The 18866-nt window shown below is 56.3% G+C and overlaps 1 protein-coding gene across 8 annotated transcripts in view; it reads left to right on the top strand.

Annotated features, from left to right (window-relative positions):
- BAIAP2 (BAR/IMD domain containing adaptor protein 2) overlaps window positions 1-17636 on the top strand; it is a 32498-nt gene extending 14862 nt beyond the window's left edge. Inside the window, exons 7-15 of one of the 8 annotated variants that reach the window (XM_048964791.1) lie at window positions 6384-6536; window positions 8339-8566; window positions 9295-9490; window positions 10024-10225; window positions 10324-10392; window positions 10869-11031; window positions 11264-11362; window positions 12209-12243; window positions 15979-17636. In XM_048964791.1, coding sequence (XP_048820748.1) covers window positions 6384-6536; window positions 8339-8566; window positions 9295-9490; window positions 10024-10225; window positions 10324-10392; window positions 10869-11031; window positions 11264-11362; window positions 12209-12243; window positions 15979-16048 — 1215 coding nt within the window. In that variant the 3' untranslated portion in view covers window positions 16049-17636. Of the gene's footprint in view, window positions 1-6383; window positions 6537-8338; window positions 8567-9294; window positions 9491-10023; window positions 10226-10323; window positions 10393-10868; window positions 11032-11263; window positions 11363-12208; window positions 12244-12662; window positions 13747-14357; window positions 14407-14691; window positions 15301-15978 lie in introns of those variants that run through there. The other 7 variants (XM_048964788.1, XM_048964789.1, XM_048964786.1 and 4 more) reach the window with 7 other exon arrangements.
- Window positions 17637-18866: the final 1230 nt, after the last annotated feature.

Consider the following 18866-nt stretch of genomic DNA (forward strand, 5'->3'; position numbering starts at 1 on the left):
TGTGTGGGCTTTGATTTGAGTTGGTCTCAGAGCTGTCTCAGCATGGCAGGCTTTAGCAAGAGGTTGGTGCATCTCTCTGCAGAGCTGCTCTGGCTGCAAGCGCTGCAGCACAGCACTGTCATCGTTGAGGAAAAGAGGAAGTTTAACCCCAAAGCTGGAAATCGCGTGCTGCTGTCTGAGAGAATAGTTGTTATGTTGGGGACCAGATTTTGTTGCAACTGGTAGCTGATGGGCTGATAGCACAGCCCTGCCAAAGGGAACCTAAGCACCGCTGGGGCTGTGCACAGGAATGCAGTAAATAATGCAGATAGCTCGGAAAGTGATGCTGTTAATTGCACTAAAATCTGGGAGATTGGTTGTTCCCTCGGTAGCATGAATCAGGATAATCACAGAAGGAGAAAAAAGCAGTTCAGCCATCCAGGCTGAGCGCAGCCCCTGTGCTGAGCTGAAGTGCTCTGAGCTGAGCTCATTTCATTTGCAGCCTCCCAGCTCCTGTGTCTGTACTGAGCTGCTTGTGCACAGTTAAATTGGAGCATCTTCAGGAGGTGTTGCTGCAGTGTGACTGAGGTGTCCCGCGTGCAGGCTGGCACTTCCCTGAAAGCTGAGCAGCTGAAACCACTTTGGAGTACTGATGTCTCTGCAATCTGTTGCTCCTGATCTCTGCTGAGAGCAGACCTGTGGAGCAGCAAGGCGGCTCTGTGGGAGGAAATGCATGGCATCAGCACCTGGAGAGGGGTCCCCTCCCCTGCAAGAGCTACTGGTAGGGATGGGCAGTGCTGCTGGGGCCTCCTGACTCCTGTGGGGTCCCCAGGGCTGCTGTGTTGCTGGCATTCCTACCACCTATTGGAGAAAGGAAGGAACCCACTGCAGCCAGGAGGAGCAGCGATGGTTTGGTGCTCCCACCACGAAGCAGCATCATTAGGGGTAGTTCTGATAGCACATCATCTGTGGGCAAAGAGGGAAACAGGATCAGGCTTTCATTCCTTTAATCTTTCAGCAGTAAGTATTTAGGAAGTGCTTATCTCGGCAAAAAAGCCTTATGATGGCTTTTAAGCTTAAAGAGCAATGAAACTGCTCAACTGCTGGCTTTGTTCCCCAGTCTCAGATCAGAGTCCTCCCTCGATGCTGGAGGAGCAGCTCGTGTCTCAGTGGGATTCTTGCTCTGTAAAACCTTTCTCTGGGCAGTGAGGGTGGGTTGGAGGCAGGGTGATGGTTTGGTTCTGTCATGGGAAAGCTGCTGTTGGCAGATGCATCCCAGTGCCGACATAACTCATCCCATTCAATAAAGCAATAAAATCATACTCTTTCTTTGAAGACTCATCCACTTAAGGCACTGTAGCACTCAGCAGCCAGGAATCTGATGCTCTGTCATCATCTCTGTGCTTAATGCTGTGGGAAGCAAATTGCTCCTATCTGCCTCCTCCATGCTCACAGGGTGACCACAGTTCATACCACAGCATGGGATTGGTCTGAGCCTGCTGGGACAGCCTGGGTTGTCTTCCCTGTGTCTCTTCAGTGCAGGTTTCCCCATGTGTAAGGCAGAAGTAAGGGTGGGTGTTGCACACCTGTTGTTTTGGGGTTGCAGAGCTGGGGGTTGCTTGGTGCTGCTGCATGCACAGCAGTGCACAGTGAGAGCTTGGATGCTGTGGGGTCTGGTGGGTGAGGAGGGGCTTTGCAGGATGAAAGCACAGTGTGGCTTTCCATAAAGACTGATTGCTTATAGCAGCTCACAGCACAGTTTGGCTGCTGCGGGGTTTGTCAGCAGAGGTGCAGTGGTTAAGAGCTGTGCTGCTGAAGGTGGCAATAACGCCAGTGTTTGATTTCTGATGAATTAGTCCAGAGCTGTTGCACAGGGGAAGGGAAATTTGGGCTGCGGTGCTGCCTCAATCTGCCTTCTCTGTTCCGTGGTTGCTGAGGTTTTAGGGTTTCAGACCTCGACTGAATGAGGCAGCAGCGGTGTGGGCTCAAGCTGTCCATCCATTGGTGCCGTGGGCAGTGGGACTTTCCTGTGGGGCTGAGTTGGAGGTGGCTGTGGTCAGTGCAGGAACAGTCCCTGCTGCTGTCCCCGTGTGCTCCCGTGGGAGCGGTGTAAGCATTAAACACTGCTGTGCCAAATAGCCCGGGGGTTTTTTAGAAACTTTGGTAATTGAAACCTCATTTTCTCTTCCCACTGGGGAGAAGTAATTTTAGCGATGGGTCAAGAAGCACGGGCTGATGGGGAATGTGCACAACCAGGTTACGAGGGCTGATGTGAAAGTCAAACGGGGAGGAATTATGTAAAAGCATACAAAAGGCTGCAGATGCCTTACCCCTTTTCCTTGTGCTTTGAGCCCTGGTGGTGCTGTGTCCAAATGCGGTGTCACAGCCATGGGCTGGGGCTGTGCTCCATGCTGGGCTGTCACATCCATCCCTGCTGCCTGAGTGCTGCTTCCTGGGGCTGTTCCTGTAACTCCCACAGCAGCTGCTGCAAATAAGCTCAACCGAGTGGATTGATTTTGATAAAGAAATGAAGCCTAAAGCCTCTCTTTCTGTGGCCAGGGTGCCTTGTGGCCCTTTTGGAAGGCAGGACTCAGCCCATGTAACGCACATCTTCGCACCAGATCCCAACATGGAGTGGCTGCCCTGAGCTGTCCCCAGGTTGAGGGGACATTTGCGTGGCTGAGGGCTGGCTGCAGGAAGCACTGTGCTGCAGGAGCGAGTTCCTGCACGGAGCTGTGTACGTGGTGTTACATAAAGCATGCAGGAATAGGATGAAGCACTGCCCTGCAGAGCAGATGTGAGATGGCCGAGTAAGGGGGGAAGGCAGCGTGTTTCAGTGATGGGGAGAGGGCAGCTGTTGGGCTCTGGTGGCAGGACCTGCTGGGCACAGCTCACCTGGGGTGACCACGATGGGATGGAGATGGGGAGGAGATACACCAGGTGCCTGCATGCTTGGGGGGGCTGTTTCTTGCAGGGCTCTGTGGAGGAGATGTGGGGGCTTTGGGATGTGGCTCAGGCACTGGCTCTTCTAGAGTTGGATGCAGGATGTATCCCTTGGTAAGGCTTGTTCTCAAAACCTGCTAAAGAGGTAAAAAATTCAGCATAAAACCCAAGGCAAGGAGTGTAACCTCCATGCAAGGAGCAGCTTCTGGAGATGAGAAGACCTTTTCCTGAGAGCCAGGGAGCTGCTGGTCTCACCTCTGACCCTGTGCTGTAGGCTTGGAGCTGCTCTTCCTTGAGACTATTTGACAGCTTAGAAGCTCTTTCCTGGTTAATCAGCCTAGCTTCTGTCTTATTTTATCCCATTACTTTCTAATTATTCTCCCTTGTGGTTCCTTAAATAGATCCCCTCTCCTCACAGCGGTCACTCCTTCCATGCAGTGCCTCCTGCCCCATCAGCCCGGCACGCCAGCTTCCTCACCCCCATCTCCCACTGCTGAGTGCTGCCAGTTCCATCTCACCTCATCCCAGACAGGAGCTCAGTTTTGGGAGCAGCACAGGGTCGCAGACCCCTCCCTGCTCTGCATCTGGCTCAAGTTTGTGGCTGTGCCTCCGGTGGTCTTCTGGGGATGTGCAGAGTGCTCCTTGTGTTTGCTCCCCTCTTGTCTGCACAGGTCCCCCTCTCAGCCCATTCTGCTGTGCTGGCAGATGCACCCGATTGCTGACAAGGACCTGTCACGGTGATTTCTGCAGCAGAGCTCAGTGCTGGGTGATTAGCATTGTCCTTGGCTTACATCCCTAACTAGTTCTTGTGTTCTTGGGTAGAACGGTTTGAACTGATTTCTTTTTGTTTCAGTGCACCTGTGTTGTTATTAGGGACTTGGGTGAAGTTCAGTAATGATAGCGCTGCTCCACCTGTGCTAGCTGGCTGCTCTGGAGTGATTCAGAGAGGCTTTCTGAATGGAGCATCCCCAGCTATGCTGAATGGTGCTGTGCCCTGCTGTGCATCCCTGAGCTGTGCCACCACGGGGCTCCTTGTGCCCCCAAGCAGCAGCTGTGCCCCCACCCCACCCTGCAGTGCTGCTCCCCTTGGGGAGCACCCTGAGATGGGCTCCAGCCCCACCATGTGCCGCTGTGCTAATTGGGTCAGCAGCTCCGGTGACAGCGAGGTGATGCACTCAGGAGCGGGGGAAGGGGGGGTTATCTGAGGTTTCTCCAACCTAGAAACCCAGAAAAGCTTCTTGGAGCTGCCAGAGGCGCCTGCACTGAGCTCCATACCGCCAGCACCGCCTGGTTGGGTGCCCCCATGGAGTGGGGGGGGGGGGGGCTTTCCCCTGTGAGGTGAGATTTTTGTTTAGATGATGCTTAAAATGAGAATTTGAAGCTCTGTCCGTGAGGTGATGGCACCCAGTGGTGCCCGTGTGCAGCACAGGTGTCACCCCAGTGGGACACAGCACTGCCATTGGAGTGAATCCCAAAATGAGAGCTGGCCGGTGTGTGAGGCAGTGCTCACCATTTTGTGGGGTAATCCCGTGTACAAAGAACAAACCCATGGCACGCTGTGCTCATCTCCACGCAGTGCACAAAGCACTAAATTTAGTGCACAGACTGCTTGCAAATGGACGTGTTCTAACTGGTCGCAGCCGTTAAGGCAAGCCCTTCGTTAGCGAAGTAATTAAGAGTATAGCTGCAAAGCAAGATTGGAATCGGGGATGTAAATAAGGCTTTGCATGTTGTAGTCATTAAAACTGGAAGTCTCCCATTGCTGGGAGAAGCTTACCTGCCTGGCTGGCAGCACACTGCATGGCCCTCCTGTGTTCCTTCCCATGCCCATGTATTAAACTGCTGAGCTGAAGGTGCCAAGCTCTGTCCTGCTGCTGCACCCCTGGGCTGGAGCATCCCTGCTGCCATGTGCACACCTCTGGGCTCTGCACCCCAGGCTGGCACTGGTGGGGGTGGAGGGCACAGTGCTCAGCGCACCTCTGCCCACACGGGAGCTGCTGTTCCTGCTCTGCCTGTGCCACCCCCAGGCTGTGCCCGCCTCCACGTCCCCAGTCCAGCTCTCCCTGAAGCTTCACTTGGGGGATGCGCAGACACCTGTGGTACTGCAATTCTTATGTCTAGATATTCTGAGCTGGGAGGAAGAAATTTGTCCTAGGAGTGATGCTTGTGGCTACAGGTGGGATCTTTACCCATCCTTCAGCTCTGTTGGTGCTGTGGGGCTGCCCCACAGCAGCCAGGTGCCAGCCTCCTCCTGCAGGGTCCCCCCTTGTTGGGGTGCTGCGTGGGGCGGCGGGGACTGCAGTTCTGCTCTGTGCCCTCTTTGATGTCTGGGACATCACTTAATCTCGCTGCTTTGTTGAGGTTTGCTCCATTTTGTGTGTCTGCTAATAAATACTGTAGCACGCTAAAAATAACCAATAAACATGAAGAAAGCAGCAAAGCTGCTTTGGGCCCTGAATTTCCAGTTCGGTTCCTGTCTCAGGGAGGCTCCTGGAGCAAGTTCAGCAGTGCCCAGGCTGCTTAGAGCTTTCTGGTGCTGGTGTCCTGGGAAGAGGCAATGGCAGCAATGTGTCCCCACTTGGTGCAGGACGTGTCCTGATGCTGGGGCTGTGCAATGCTCCTCATGGGGTTTGGTGCTGGCTGCTCCTTGCAGAGGAGCTGGGGGCAGAGCGAGGGGAGGGGAGGAGGAAGGGGCTGTTTAGGAGATGGGAGCTTCTCATGTGCACTGGTGGATGCGGTCGCTGTGCTGTTCTGAAGCTCTGTGCCACGCTTGCACCGCATGGGTCTGCTCCATGTGCTGTTTTCTGCTCCACACCAAACATGCCCCACTCCTGCTGGCAGAGTGTGTGCGGGCACAGCCAAGCAGTCAAGCTGGCAGAAGCCATGTAGGTGGAGCAGGAGCTGTGCCAGCAGCAGAGCCTCCTTTTGCTGCGTCTGCAGCATCCCAGCCCGGTGCTGGCAGGGGCCCTGCTGGGGCCGGCATCGAGGAATGGCTGCTTGCAGCAGAAAGCTCAGTGCTGGGCGTGGGGGGGGGGGATGCTGTGTGCACACTCCTATGGGCTATGGCACCCAGCAGCACTGCCCCAGCCCCACATGTTCTATGTGCATTGCTGTCCTGGGGGTGTGGGAGAGGAGATGAGCGGGGGCTGCTGCCAGCATTGTGGTGGGGGAGGGCCCGGACAGCCTCCAGTGCCCGTTTGGTGAGAGGGCGGCTGCACAGTACGGCTCAGCCCGCGCGCTGAGTCAGCAGCTCTGCGTGGGGTTCTGATGAATGCAGGTGGGTTGGAGGGGACGTGCAGGCACATGTGTACATGTCCTGTGCTGAGGAGCCCCCGTGGGCATCCCCCGAGCTGGCTCTGCTGCTACTCCCACCCACAAGCATCTCCCCTGCTAACGGTTGCGGGTGCTTGTGGGGCACAGCGGGCATCACGGTCACCTGTCTGCTCCTTCTTCCCCTCCAGTACATCGAGGCCATCAGCAACAAGCAAGGTGAGCTGGAGAATTACGTCTCCGATGGCTATAAGACAGCTCTGACCGAGGAGAGGCGGCGGTTCTGTTTTCTGGTGGAGAAGCAGTGTGCTGTGGCCAAGAGTGCAATCACCTACCATGCTAAGGTGAGAAGGGGCTGCTGTGTGCCTGGGGAGCTTGCAGCAGCGGGGAGCAGGCTGAGTGCAAGCTGTGGGTTGTGCAGAGCCCAGCAGTTGGGAGCTGCAGGTGCTGGGAGGGCAGTGATGCAGTGGTGCTGCAGGAAGGTGTGCTGGAGGCTGCCATGGGCAGCTCTTGGCCAGGAGGGTTTTGGGGCACGGTCACCCTAATGGATGTGCTGTTGCTGTCTGCCTTCTCCTGATGCAGTTTCACTTGCACAGGTGAGAGGTAGTGGTGAGTGTGCAGAGCTGTATTCACCTGCATGCATTATGTTCACCATGTGCCTGGTCACTGTGGTTTGGGGGCTCCTCCAGATGTTCATTCATCAGCTCCTCCTGGTTTGTAAAGGTAGAAGAAATGCAAAGCAGGTGATGTTCTTGCTCTGATCAAAGTTCCTGCAGAGCTGCCAGAGGGCCCCTTCCCACCCGAATCAGCCCTTGTCCATAGCAAAGGAAGGAATCAAACCTAATAGCATCTGCTCCAGCCCACTGTCCACTTCCGAGCCTGGTTACAGGGGCTGGGGGCCACCCCCTGGGCTGCACAGGGCTGGAGCAGAGCCCATAGGCAGGCTACGTGCACACAGCTCCCAGCAGCCTCGTGCTCCCCTCCTGCATGTTCCCTGCCACCCCCCAGCACTTGTGGCACCCATCTGTCACTGCCGCGCTTGGCACCGAGGAGCAACGGGAAGAATTGGGCTTAGTCAGCGCCATCCTCGTGCTGTGCTGTGGGGCTGAATCAGTCACCAGCATATGCTTACTTCAAAGGGGAAAAATCCCCCCCCCAAGACGGGTGGTGGCACCTGCAGTGCAGCTGTGGCCATGGCATGGTGCTGCTCCTGCTCTTGCTGCAGTTTGCAGAGAGAGGGGCTGAGCGGGTGGGTGGTGGTGCAGTGTCAGCACTGAGTGCTGTGCATGGGCTGCAAACAATGTGCATGGGCACAGTGGCTGGTGGTGGGTGATGAGGTGTGTGGTAGGTGGGCAATAGAAACCTTTGGGGCATCTGTGCAGGGTGTGGGAGGGTTGGTTTTTTTTGGGTTGTGTTCCCATGAGAGCACCTGCAGGAGTGCAGTGCCACTGCACCTCAGCTCTGCTCCAAGTGTGCTGTATGTGGGACTGAACACTGTTTGGCTGAGGGGTGACCTGGAGGGGTGGGATTGGGACATCTGCTCCTGTGGGGCTGTGTGATGGGATGCTCTCAGTTGCCATGGCTGCATTAGCTGGCTGAGGTCAGCTCGGTCCTCTTGCCGTAGCCAGGAGCAGCGTGCTGGCTGTGGGTGGTGGAGGCTGCTGGGGTCAAGCGGCCCCAAACAGAAGCTCATCCCTGAACCTGTGTCACAGTGCACAGCACGAGTGTGATCCTCCTGTCTCTGTGTGCAGTGAAGGTGTCACAGGCATCTGTCACATGAACGTGCCCCCGCTGCGGTCACTGCAGCTTGTGACGTTGGAGTGTCACTGGGAATCCTGATCTGCAGTTTTATGGTGATTTTACTGGGAGGGGGAGAGTGGTGCATCTCTGCAGCCTGCGTGAGCCGTGTGTCAGGAGTGGGGCTGTGAGAGATTTTCCCTTTCTCTTCCCTCTTTTGTCACTCTTCCTGGTTTTGCTGCTAGCAGAGCCTGGAAGCAGTGGGTCCCCAGGTCTTCCTTTGCTCGTGCCATACGTAAAGGAGCCCATCCAGTGTGTTGTGCCCACATATGGTCCTTTCTTGCTGAAACTCCTGCAGGCTTGTGTGCTGCCCATCCCTGTGCCCTCATGCTGCATTCCCTCCTTGCAGGGGAAGGAGATGCTGACACAGAAGCTCCCGCTGTGGCAGCAGTCATGCTCTGATCCCAACAAGATCCCGGACCGTGCCATCCAGCTGATGCAGCAGATGGCTGCTAGCAGCAATGGCACCATCATGCCTAGCCCTCTGTCTACATCCAAGTCCAACCTCATCATCTCTGACCCCATTCCTGGTGCCAAACCTCTCCCTGTTCCCCCGGAGCTGGCACCTTTTGTTGGAGTAAGTATCTTGGTGGTGGAAGTTGTCCTGCCCTTCTGAGCAAAGCTGGAGGGATGAGCCCAGGCCAGCGTCACCGTTGTCCTCAGCAAGTTGCCTTTGTCACATGTGGGCGCATGGGGTTGGACACCCCAGGGTTGTGGCTCTGGGGGGCTTGGGTGGGGTGGTGGGCAGCTGGGGGTTGCACTCACCTGGCCTTGGGGCTGGCATTGGTAAGGTGGGACCAAGGCACCCCATAAAAGTGCATGGAGGAACCTTGCATGATGGAAGTGCCCTTAGGGAAGAATCTCTTGCCTGGCGCTGGAGGCAGATGCACCCTGCAGAAGTGCACAGAGCAATCTTGCATGGTGGAATTGCTCTTAAATATGGGTGTCCTGGCCAGTGCTGGGGGCTGAGGCACCCTGCAGAAGTGCACAGAGCAACATTGTGTGATGGAATTACTCTCAGAAAAGGGTCTCCTGCCCAATGCCGGAGGCCAAGGTGTGTTGCAAAGGTGCATGGAGCAACCTTGCATGGTAGAAGTACCCATAGTAAAGGAACTCCTGTCCAATGCTGGGGGTGACAACTGAGCAGTAGAGCTCAGGAGGGGTTTGGTGGGTGTAAGGCAGCTTGCAGCAGTGTGTCAGGAGGAAGCTGAACCCCGCAGGCGCTGCGTGCCCATCCCCAGAGCTCGCTAGGTGCCCTAATGGAGCCGTCCCCATCTTCCCCTCCCTCCCCTCCTCTCTCCATAGCGCATGCAGGAGGCCATGCCAGCGGTGAATGGAGTCTCGGGCCCAGACAGTGACGATTACAACCACTGGTCTGAGGTGAAGCCAGCACAGCCCAAATCTTTATCTCCTCCCCAGCCTCAGAAGCAGCTGAGCGACTCTTATTCGAACACGCTTCCCGTTCGCAAAAACGTGACCCCGAAAAACAGCTACGCCTCAGGTGAGGTTTCCTGGTGCCCGGTGGCAGAGTGGTGTTAGGGAATGAGTAGAACCAATTTCTGGGCCCACAGATAGGATTTCCAGGAGGAAAATGTTGAGGAATAGGAAGGAGGATGCGCAGCGTGGCTGCTCCTTTGTGGCTGTTGGGTGGTGCCAAGAACAGGGGCTGCATTCTGCCTGGGCTTCCGTGTGTCTGCACAGTGCTGAAGGATGAGGGTGCTGCTGCCTCATGCAGTGGGATTGGGGCAAAACCTTCCAGAGTGGGAGAAGAAGAGGGGATATTTGGGAAAGAGTCAACACATGAGACTGCAAGACAGTGTAGGACACTTGGATGCCAAAGGTGAAGGTGGGCACAGGGGATGCTGCAGGGTGGTGAGTGATGTGCATAGTTCCTGGGGAGTGAACGGCTGCTGTGCAGAGCATCAGGGGGGTGAACCAGACACAAGGGCTTTATGGGGTCAGAATAAAGGAGCTGGAGTTCTGGGTTCTGAAGAGATGAAGGACTGAGCCGTTGCTGTCATTGTCTCCTGCCAGCTGAAAACAAGACACTGCCACGCTCCAGCTCCATGGCTGCAGGGCTCGAGAGGAACGGCAGGACGAGGGTGCAGGCCATTTTCTCTCATGCTGCCGGGGATAACAGCACCCTCCTGAGCTTCAAGGAGGGAGACCTCATCACACTGCTGGTGCCGGAGGCCAGGGATGGGTGGCACTACGGAGAGAGCGAGAAAACAAAACTGTGAGTGCTGCTGCCCTCGGGGCTGGCTCCAGGGAGCTCGGTTCAGCCTTCTCCTTCATCAGTACCCCATCAGCTGATGCCCTGCCTTTGTCTTGCAGGAGGGGCTGGTTTCCTTTCTCCTACACACGTGTCCTTGACAATGATGGCAGTGAGCGGGTCCATGCGAGGTAGGAGCACCGAGTGTTGGCACATCTTGGGGCTTTGCAGGGTGGGGACCCTGTGTTTCTCCCAAGAGTAGAGTTGCTGCCTTGGGATGGGAACTTTCTGCTTTCCCCTAGACAAGAGGCATGGAAAAGAATGGAGTTTGTAGCAACCCTTTGTGAAGTCCCTGTGGGACAGTGTGCATAAATGCCAAGGAACGTCTTCTTTGGTTGGGACACCAAAGAATGTCCTTTGGTGCGGTGGGGAGCAGCATTTGGTGCTGGTGACACCTGTGCTGCAGCTCCATGCTCCCTGGGGCGTTCTGGAGCTCAACTGCTTCCAGTGCCTTGTTTGGGGTGGTGGGGATGGAGATGGTGGATACAGATGGGGACAGAAGACACCACAGGAGGGACGCTCTGGGGAGGGCTGTATGCATCTTGCCTCCCTTCCTGGTGCTGTGTGGTGCTGGCTACTGCTGACAGCCCTGCTATCCCCTCCCCAGCCTGCAACAGGGGAAGAGCAGCAGCACAGGCAACCTGCTCGACAAAGATGACATTGCCATCCCACCGCCCGACTACGGCATGTCCTCACAAGCCTTCCCATCTCAGAACGTCAACACCTTCAAGCAGAGGCCGTACAGCGTGGCTGTGCCCGCCTTCTCCCAGGTGAGCCGTGCTGCCATGATCACTGATGGGGCTTTGCTGAACTAGGGGATGTTTTAAAATGGGAGGTGCTTGAATGAGTCTCAGAGCTTTGGTCTGTCCTGGAGCAGTGTCCCATCTGTGTTTTTAAAGCAGAAAGAAACGTGTTGAAGTGTGCTCTTGGTGTGAGCGTGGTGCAAACCACATGCCAGTGGCTGGGAGCTCCTCTCCAACAGGGTGTGTTCATTGTTTATAGGACTACCTTATGCCCTATGGTTGTGCAATTAAAGACTATTCCAGTGGCCTCTGCCAACCACCACCCGCCCACTACAAGCCTTACGCTAGGTCGACAGCTGTAAGTCCGAGCGCACGCAATGTTGCCATTGGGACCTGCAGTTGCTTGGTTTTGTCTGGCTGCCCTCATGCCTGGCCCAGTCTCAGCCCCTTCCGAGCATCTCTCCTGACAGAGAAAGGGTCGGGGAAGAGGGGAAAAGCAGTGGGAGAGAAGGGGATGAAGGGGGGAAGGTCAGCTTGGCTTTCCTGGGTGCAGTGGGCAAGGCATGAGGGGCCATGGCACAAAGCGGCACTGTGAGCCCCCAATGGGCAACACTTGCTGACTCCATGGCAGTGTCTCCCACCAGAAATGAGCTGCTCACAGGGAACGTTTTCTCTTGGCTGTGTGGTTCCAGGGACACAGGTGCTGCTGGACACCAGTGGCTGTCCCTAGAATGCTGGGGGCTGTGGGGGACCCTGGGACATTGACCGGTTCCAGTGCTGCCCTGCAAGCCACCACTGAGCACTGAAGGAGAAAATGGTCCCACAGAAACCACATGTTTTCTGGTGGGAGTTGATGCCGCAAACCCCTTCCACAGAGCATTTCACTGATGTACCTCAGACTTCTGACCCCTTTCCGAGTGTCTCGCATCTCAAAAGTCTGGGGCTGGGCAGAGCAAGCCAGGTTCAGCACTTGCTTCCCCTTATCCAGACCAAGTTCTGTTCCAAAGAGAATGTGCAACTCTACCCCTGCTGTCTGAATCCTGTTCAAACCATCTCCATCCCCTCCCTTCCATCTCCAAATGCATCGGTTCTTGCCCAAGCATCCCCTGGTGCCGATGCACTTTGGTCAGTCCTTGTGACGCTCCAGAGCCCTCGGAAGGGGCGCAGCCCATGTCTCACTGTGCTTCCTCTCCTCCTCCTGTAGGGTCTCGATGACTATGGGACGAGGTCTGTGAGCAGGTAAGCCTTCACCTTCCCGTCGCCTAACACAAAAGCGTTGTCGGTGCGCGCTCTGGGTGAAGCTGTGGTGTGGGGTCCCTGGGGAGGGGGGCTGTGCCTGCTGGCCTGGGATTTGGCCACGTGGAGATCTTGGAGCAGAATGGGACCCAGTGTGTCTCACAGAAGGCAGGTCCCAGGGCCAGCCCCAACTGCACCCAACCTCACATCCCATGGGGTCAGTGCCTCTCCAAGGAGCCCCATGTCTCTGCAGCCACCTCTTGGGCTGAGCTCTTGGGGTTCCCCTGCTCCCTTCTCCCCCTGCAGAAGCCCCATCCCCAGGTGCTGGGGACCCCTGTCCCTGGTCAGGGCCGTGCACGGGATAAACACGCGGGCAATGAGTGAAGCAGCACTGGGGCAGCCTCCTCTGCTTTGTTCCACAGCGGCAGCAGCAGTCTGGTATCAACGGTGTGAGGACACCAGGCTCACGGCGGCACTGTGCTGCTCAGAAGAGCACTCTGCTTCTCTCTCCTCCTTTTTTTTTTCTTTTTTTTTTCCCCTTCCCTTTTTCTCTTTCTCCACTTTCGGATTTTAAATTCTCTCGTGATCTTCAAGGAAACCATGGTGCTTCTCCACCCCTCCCCGGTGTTCACAGTGCCCTTGTTTCTGACGCCTTTTCAGAGCAGAAACTGCCGATCGGTCCGTGCTCGCTTTGAAGCAGCCTTGGATGCAGTTTACACTTTTAGTGGGACCCAGTTTTTTGTACTACTTTGTGAATGTTAGAGATGCACTATCCCTCCTCTGGGGCTTTACACGAGCCGCGGACGCAGGCAGGATGCCCCAGGATGGACCCAATATGCATGGCCTGGTGTACGTACTGTTACCGAGCGCCCGCTGGGCTGCGGGGCGGCGGGGGTCCCGCACCCCAAATCCACTTCCACCCAGCTACAGAGTGAAGTGGATGGGGCTGAGCTCCTGGCACCGGAGTGGCTGCTGCTCCGCTGGGCTCAAGGGCGGCCCCGCAGGTCCCTCCTCGTTGTTTTATAAATATATATATATTTTTTGTAGCAAGGTATCGTTACCTCACCTTCGTGCTGGGGGCCGAGGGGCTGGGCACGGTCCGTCCCGGCATCACGGAGCTGGCCACGCTTCCTTTCTTTTTTTCGGATGTGATTTTTAAGGCCTCTCACGTGCCCGTTTGTTAGGAGATGGCTGGCAGAGCGCGCAGCCACACGGACCAGGTTTTGTTTTATACACTATGAGCAGACAGTGATGAGACCCTCCTGCAACGATAGCACGATTTTGCTAAAGGTTTTTAACCCAGGGTATGTCGCACTGAATGAATGGAGGTAGAGGGGAGACGACCACCCTAGCAGAACTTGGATGGAGACTGTAAAGTGCTGAAACCTTTTTTCTTTAAAAAAACAAAAAACAAAAACAAAAAAAAAAAACCAACCACAAAAGCCAGAGAGAACCGTGCCCTGTATCGAGTTATTGTTTGAATAAAAGTTTTATTTATTGCATTGAGCTGGGCCTCGGTGTCTTTTTCGGCTGCCGTGCTGTGCGCTGCCATCACTGCCCGCATTGCCATGCCCTTTTGTTTTTTGTTGTTGCCATTCTCCATCCCTCCATGCCAAGGGCCATTCCCATCCCATCAGTGCCCAGTGCCTGCGCTCAGCTTGGACCGGTTTTGTGTTGAAGCAGCTTTGCTAAGGGGTTAAAGCTGTTTAACCCTGTTCTCTGCTTTGTGCTGCATCTCTGCTCCCTTCGGTGCTGCATGCCAGTGGGGTGCCCCGTGCCCACTGCCTGGCTCCCAGCGAGGCTGTGGGGGCTGCATTGGTCTGGGGGCATTGGGAAGGAAGCAGGCGCCCCTTCCCCTCCTCTCCTGCCCTCTCCTCCCCGCAGGTCTGCACCACTCACAGCCACGTGCCTCCTTCTCCTCCTCGCAGGGTGTGCTGCTGGACTCACCACTCAATCAGTCCCACTTTTCCTCCTCTCTCTTTTATTTTTACTTTATTTTTCCCTCCTGCTTCCTCTACCCGCAGCTGCCTCCACCCGGTTCCTCTCATTAACCACCACCATTTGTTCCCATCAAGGCATGCCGGTGTCCTCCAACCTGCCTTCTCTTTCCCTTGCAGCCCCGATGTTGAAGTGGCCAGGTTTTGAGATGCCCCCTGCCCATAGTTAGTAAGTTGACGGTCTCTCCGCGTGCCCCTCTCTGTGCTGGGCGCTGACGCTGGGCAGACGGTGCCTCCGCTCTCCTTCCTGCACCCATGCTGTGTGAGCCCTCGGTCACTGCTTGTCCCCATCCCGGTGGTGGGACCCTGCACACCCAGCCCTGCTGCTCAGCTCTGCACATCGCTGCTGTGCTGTGGACGCTGCTGCTGTTGAGCTTCTGCAGAGGGGTCCCAGCTTCTCGCCCGCTGCTGCTGCCCACCCTGCTCTGACCCCATAACCAACCTTTGGTTGTAGGTCACCAGTGGCACCTGGAACCCTGCAGAGCTGTCCCTGGGGCAGAGCCAACATGTGGTCGCTAATGACATTTTTTGAGCAGCTTCTCTTGCTTGTAGACACGGGTGCCAACCCCCACCTGGCTCCGGGGCTGTGTCTTGGAGCTGCCCCCCCCCCATCTTGGGATGGAGCTCTGTGTGCCCCGCTCTGTTTCTGCTGTGGTGCAGAGCTGTGGGTTCCCATCCCAATGGCTCTTCCCTGCCAGAACTAAAACAGTTAAAGAATAGCCCCTGGTGAATCATCAAAGCCTCCTTTTCTACTCTTTCAGTCTCAAGAATCTATTTTGGCATCCTAAGGGGAAAACTGATCTAAGCATCTGCATTAATTAGGTGGGAAATTAATTATCCTATTTTTAAGCATAAAGCCATTTATCTTTTGAGGGAAGGAAAAACAAGCATCCAAATGTGAGGAATGGTGAGGGGCAGCACCTGGTGGACTGCAGCCCCACCCCCTGGCCCCACTACTGATGGATGCAGTGGGTGCTGCTGTGGGTGGAGGCAGCTGATAGCACAGCTGATAGCGTGGCTGCTCCTAACGCCTATTACCCCACGTCTGTGCTCATGGTTTGCTCCTGGGACCCCAGGAGGGTGCCACAATGACATGCAGGTGCCATAGCACAAAGGTGAGGGGTCGTGCAGCTGCTGGGGAGGGCTGGGGGCTGCCAGCAGAGCTGGGCTGTTTGCATACAGGAGGTGGTGCAGGGCGTGTGACGTGGTGGCAGATGCTGTGTGCAGCAATCCGCCTGCCAGGGAAAACGCTCTGCGAGTGTGGGCGGCTGCAGGATGGTGCTGGGCATGTAGTAGGAGCCCGTCCTCTCCCTGTTTTCTGCCTCTTGGACGTTTTGCTGCTTCCATGCAGCTTGGCACGGAGCTGTGCTCTCTGCTCTTGTCCCAGCACGTCCCATGGCAGCGGGTGCAGGGAGCGATGCCTTGTGCACAGCGCAGCCGCCCCTGCAGCACCGGCTGACCTCGGGACTCTCCCCGTCGGAGGTGCCAGAGCAGCTTTTGCACCCCGCACCCACCCCTAATTTTTTTCCCTTTGGAAGAGCTCAGCTTTAGGCCTGCTGAAAAGCAAGGTAGGAGAAAGCTCCACGTGGACCGCTTGTACTCAGGGGTGTGCTGAGCCTCCTGCAGCCATCGGAGCATCCCTGCAGCCAGAGCTGGCGGGGTCTCGCCGTGTCGTCGTCCCATCGCCCCACACCTGCACTCCCGAGCCTCTGCTAAACTCTGCCCTCCTCTCTCCCTGCAGAAACCCCTTTGCCAACGTCCAGCTGAAACCGACCGTGACGAACGACCGCTCGGCGCCGCTCATCAGCTGATGCCGGGAGCGCTGCCGCCGCGTGGCACTGCCGCCTCCTCGTCGCCCGGCGCATGGCTGCCTCCCAGAGCCGCCTTTTTAGGCAGAGTTTATTTAATCCTGCTGCTTTGAAAAGCCAAAGGCTAAAGCTTTAGTGCCCCGATTTCCTCTCTTCTCTAGATCCAGCTCGCTGCTTGCAGTGGTGGGGGTCAGATGGCTGCCCAACAGCCTGATGCCCCCCCGGGTCAGACACCCCGTGCTCCTAGCTCGTGCCCCATAGCCAGGTTTGCTTCTCAGAGTGGCAGCAGCTTGCAGGGGAGGGAGGAAGGCACGGGGGACACCCTGCTCATGGGACGCAGTGACAACGGGCGGGCAGGAGAGCCCCAGTCTCCCCTTAAGCAAAGGAGTTGCTGGTGCCAGTGCTGCAGCCCTGGGTCAGGGCTGGACTCTGCTCCCGGGGCTGCTGCAGTGCCTCGGCCGTGTACATAGGGGGGGGTGTTACGGTACTACTGTAGGATATAAGCTAAGAAATACACAAGGAGCAGAGGGCTCCGAGGATATGTGCCACGGGATAGCCAGCACTGCTGTGCTCCTTCCCAGGCTCAGCCCCAGAGCCCTCCTGCTCTGCTGCTTCTCTTCCATTATTCCTAGGGCTGCATGAGACTGAAATATATACACCTATATACTCGCACCCCCAAGCCCTACCAAAGGGGAAGGGGTTTTTGAAGCAGGAGCTGCATCTCTGCTGCATGATGCAGCTGGCACCAGTGAGGCACGGCTGGGAGCAGTGCTCAGAAGTTCTGCCTTTCCCATTGTGTTGCACTTTTGTAATTGTTTGAGCACAGAGGACCGCTCGGGTTGCTGTGACTGTAGGTTTAGCCCAGGTGGCAGAGAGCTGACTGCGTTGGTCACTGCTGGTGGGGTTCTGCTGTGGAGTGGCTTTCCAGTTAGAGCCAGCTGCTGGCACTGCTGTGCCCCCTTGCATGGCTTGTGAAAGTGCCCCGCAGGAGAGCATCCCCACCCAGGGCCAAAGTGATGCTGGCTGCACCTGGGGTGCATTTTGCTCCCGGACACATTGCTGCTGTTTCTATGGGGCTGGAGCAGCACTGTGACCCCCAGCATTCTGCCCACCACAGCCCACCTCCAGGTGCTGTCCTCTGGCACCCTTGCATCACGCATGGGAAGCCACCACCTTGTCCCTAACTCTGCCCATCCCAACAGCACCCCAAAATGCAGTGCAGGGCTTGCACCCTGCCCAATGTGCCCCAAGGATGGTTGCAGCTGTGCCAACCCCAGGTCTCACCGTGTGGTGCCAACTCTTCTGCCACGCTCTGAGAGCCACTGTGTCGTGCCTCAGGGCAACAAGGGGCAGGGGAAGGCTCCGCTGCATCTCGGGGCCTTCAGGAGGGCTGGGGGGCTCACAGCCGGGGTAGGGGGTGTCAGGATGGGGTGTGCCTTGTCACCAGCCCCGTGTCGTCCTCTTCCAGCCCCATACGAGAGGCTGCTGAGCCCGGGGTTTCACTGCACCTCCTGCCTTGATGGGCACCTGCAAGATGTAACCTGAAATTGTTTTGTTTTGTTTTTTAATGAGAGGACAAAAAAAAAAAAAACGAAAAAAAAAAAAGAAGTAATTTATGAGCAATAAAATTTACCTCCCCACCACCAGGCACCCCGCGTTTTCCTTTGGGTTGGTGGAGCCCCCGCAGCGGCGATGGAGCACAGCTCTCCTATGCAACTCTGGTCCCAAATCAGAGCAGCCCCACAGCCACGGCTGTGCCAGGGAATGATGCGGGCAGGAAACGGAGTACGATATTTTAAAAACTTTATTATCGGCCCGATGATGTCTGACACACATGCTGGGAGCTGTATGGAAATCAGCACTGATAAAAAATACAGCAGTAATGACCCGTATCGAGAAAATATACAATGTCAGAGGAGCTCTCCTATTTAAATTAAAAAAGAAAATCATCATCATCATCGTATCTGGGGGACGCAGCTGTGCTCTCGTGCTGCCCTCCAGAGGCGGCTGCCTCTGCCATAGACCAAACCCTGGGCTGGGGGGCTCCAGCAGCCCCTGCAGGGGTAGGGGTCAGGGGGCCCCCGCTGCAATGCAAAGCGCCTGTGCTGGGGGTGGAGCTGAAATCATACACTTGGATCAAGCAGGAATTGGACTCGCTATGTCGGGAAGGGTGTGGGGTGCGCAGTGGGGAGGCACAGCCCCCCCCCCCCCCTGCCCTGGTTTGTGGGGCTGAGGCTGGGGGAACCTCTTGTTCCCTTTAAGGGGGTGGCACCCCTCCTGCAGCTTTCTCCTAAAACGCCACGGCCCAGCTGCAGGCTGGATGGGTGCAATGGGAACCAGAGAACACCCTCGCATCCTCCAGCAGCAGCCCCATCCCATGGGCACGCAGCCCCATGGCTGTACACATGTGTGTGTGTGTGTGTGTGTGCGTGTGCCCCGGCCCCCCCGGGAGCCAGCCCGGGCTGCAGGACACGGGGCTGTGGTGGTGGGGGGGGGGCATTCCTCACCTCAGGGTTTGGTCTATCAGCCCCCAAGGACACAGCCCTGATCTCAAGGTTCCCATAGGCTCCGCTTAGTCCCACAGCCTCCTGGGAGCTGGAATTGCACAATTATCCTAAGCCTTAAATGAATTTAAAAAAAACAAAACCAAAAACAACAAAACAACAACAACAGAAAAAATAACAAACCAACCACGACCCCCCAACCGCCCCCGAATGCCTCCACAAACTCTTTACATCTCTTTGGCAACAATAACTTAAAACCGCGGCAACGTGAGTTCTGTCAACAGCAAGTTTTGGTTTTGTGGGGTTTTTTTTTTTGT

Source organism: Lagopus muta, chromosome 18 (assembly GCF_023343835.1).
Source record: "Lagopus muta isolate bLagMut1 chromosome 18, bLagMut1 primary, whole genome shotgun sequence".
NCBI classification, from domain to species: Eukaryota; Metazoa; Chordata; class Aves; order Galliformes; family Phasianidae; genus Lagopus; species Lagopus muta.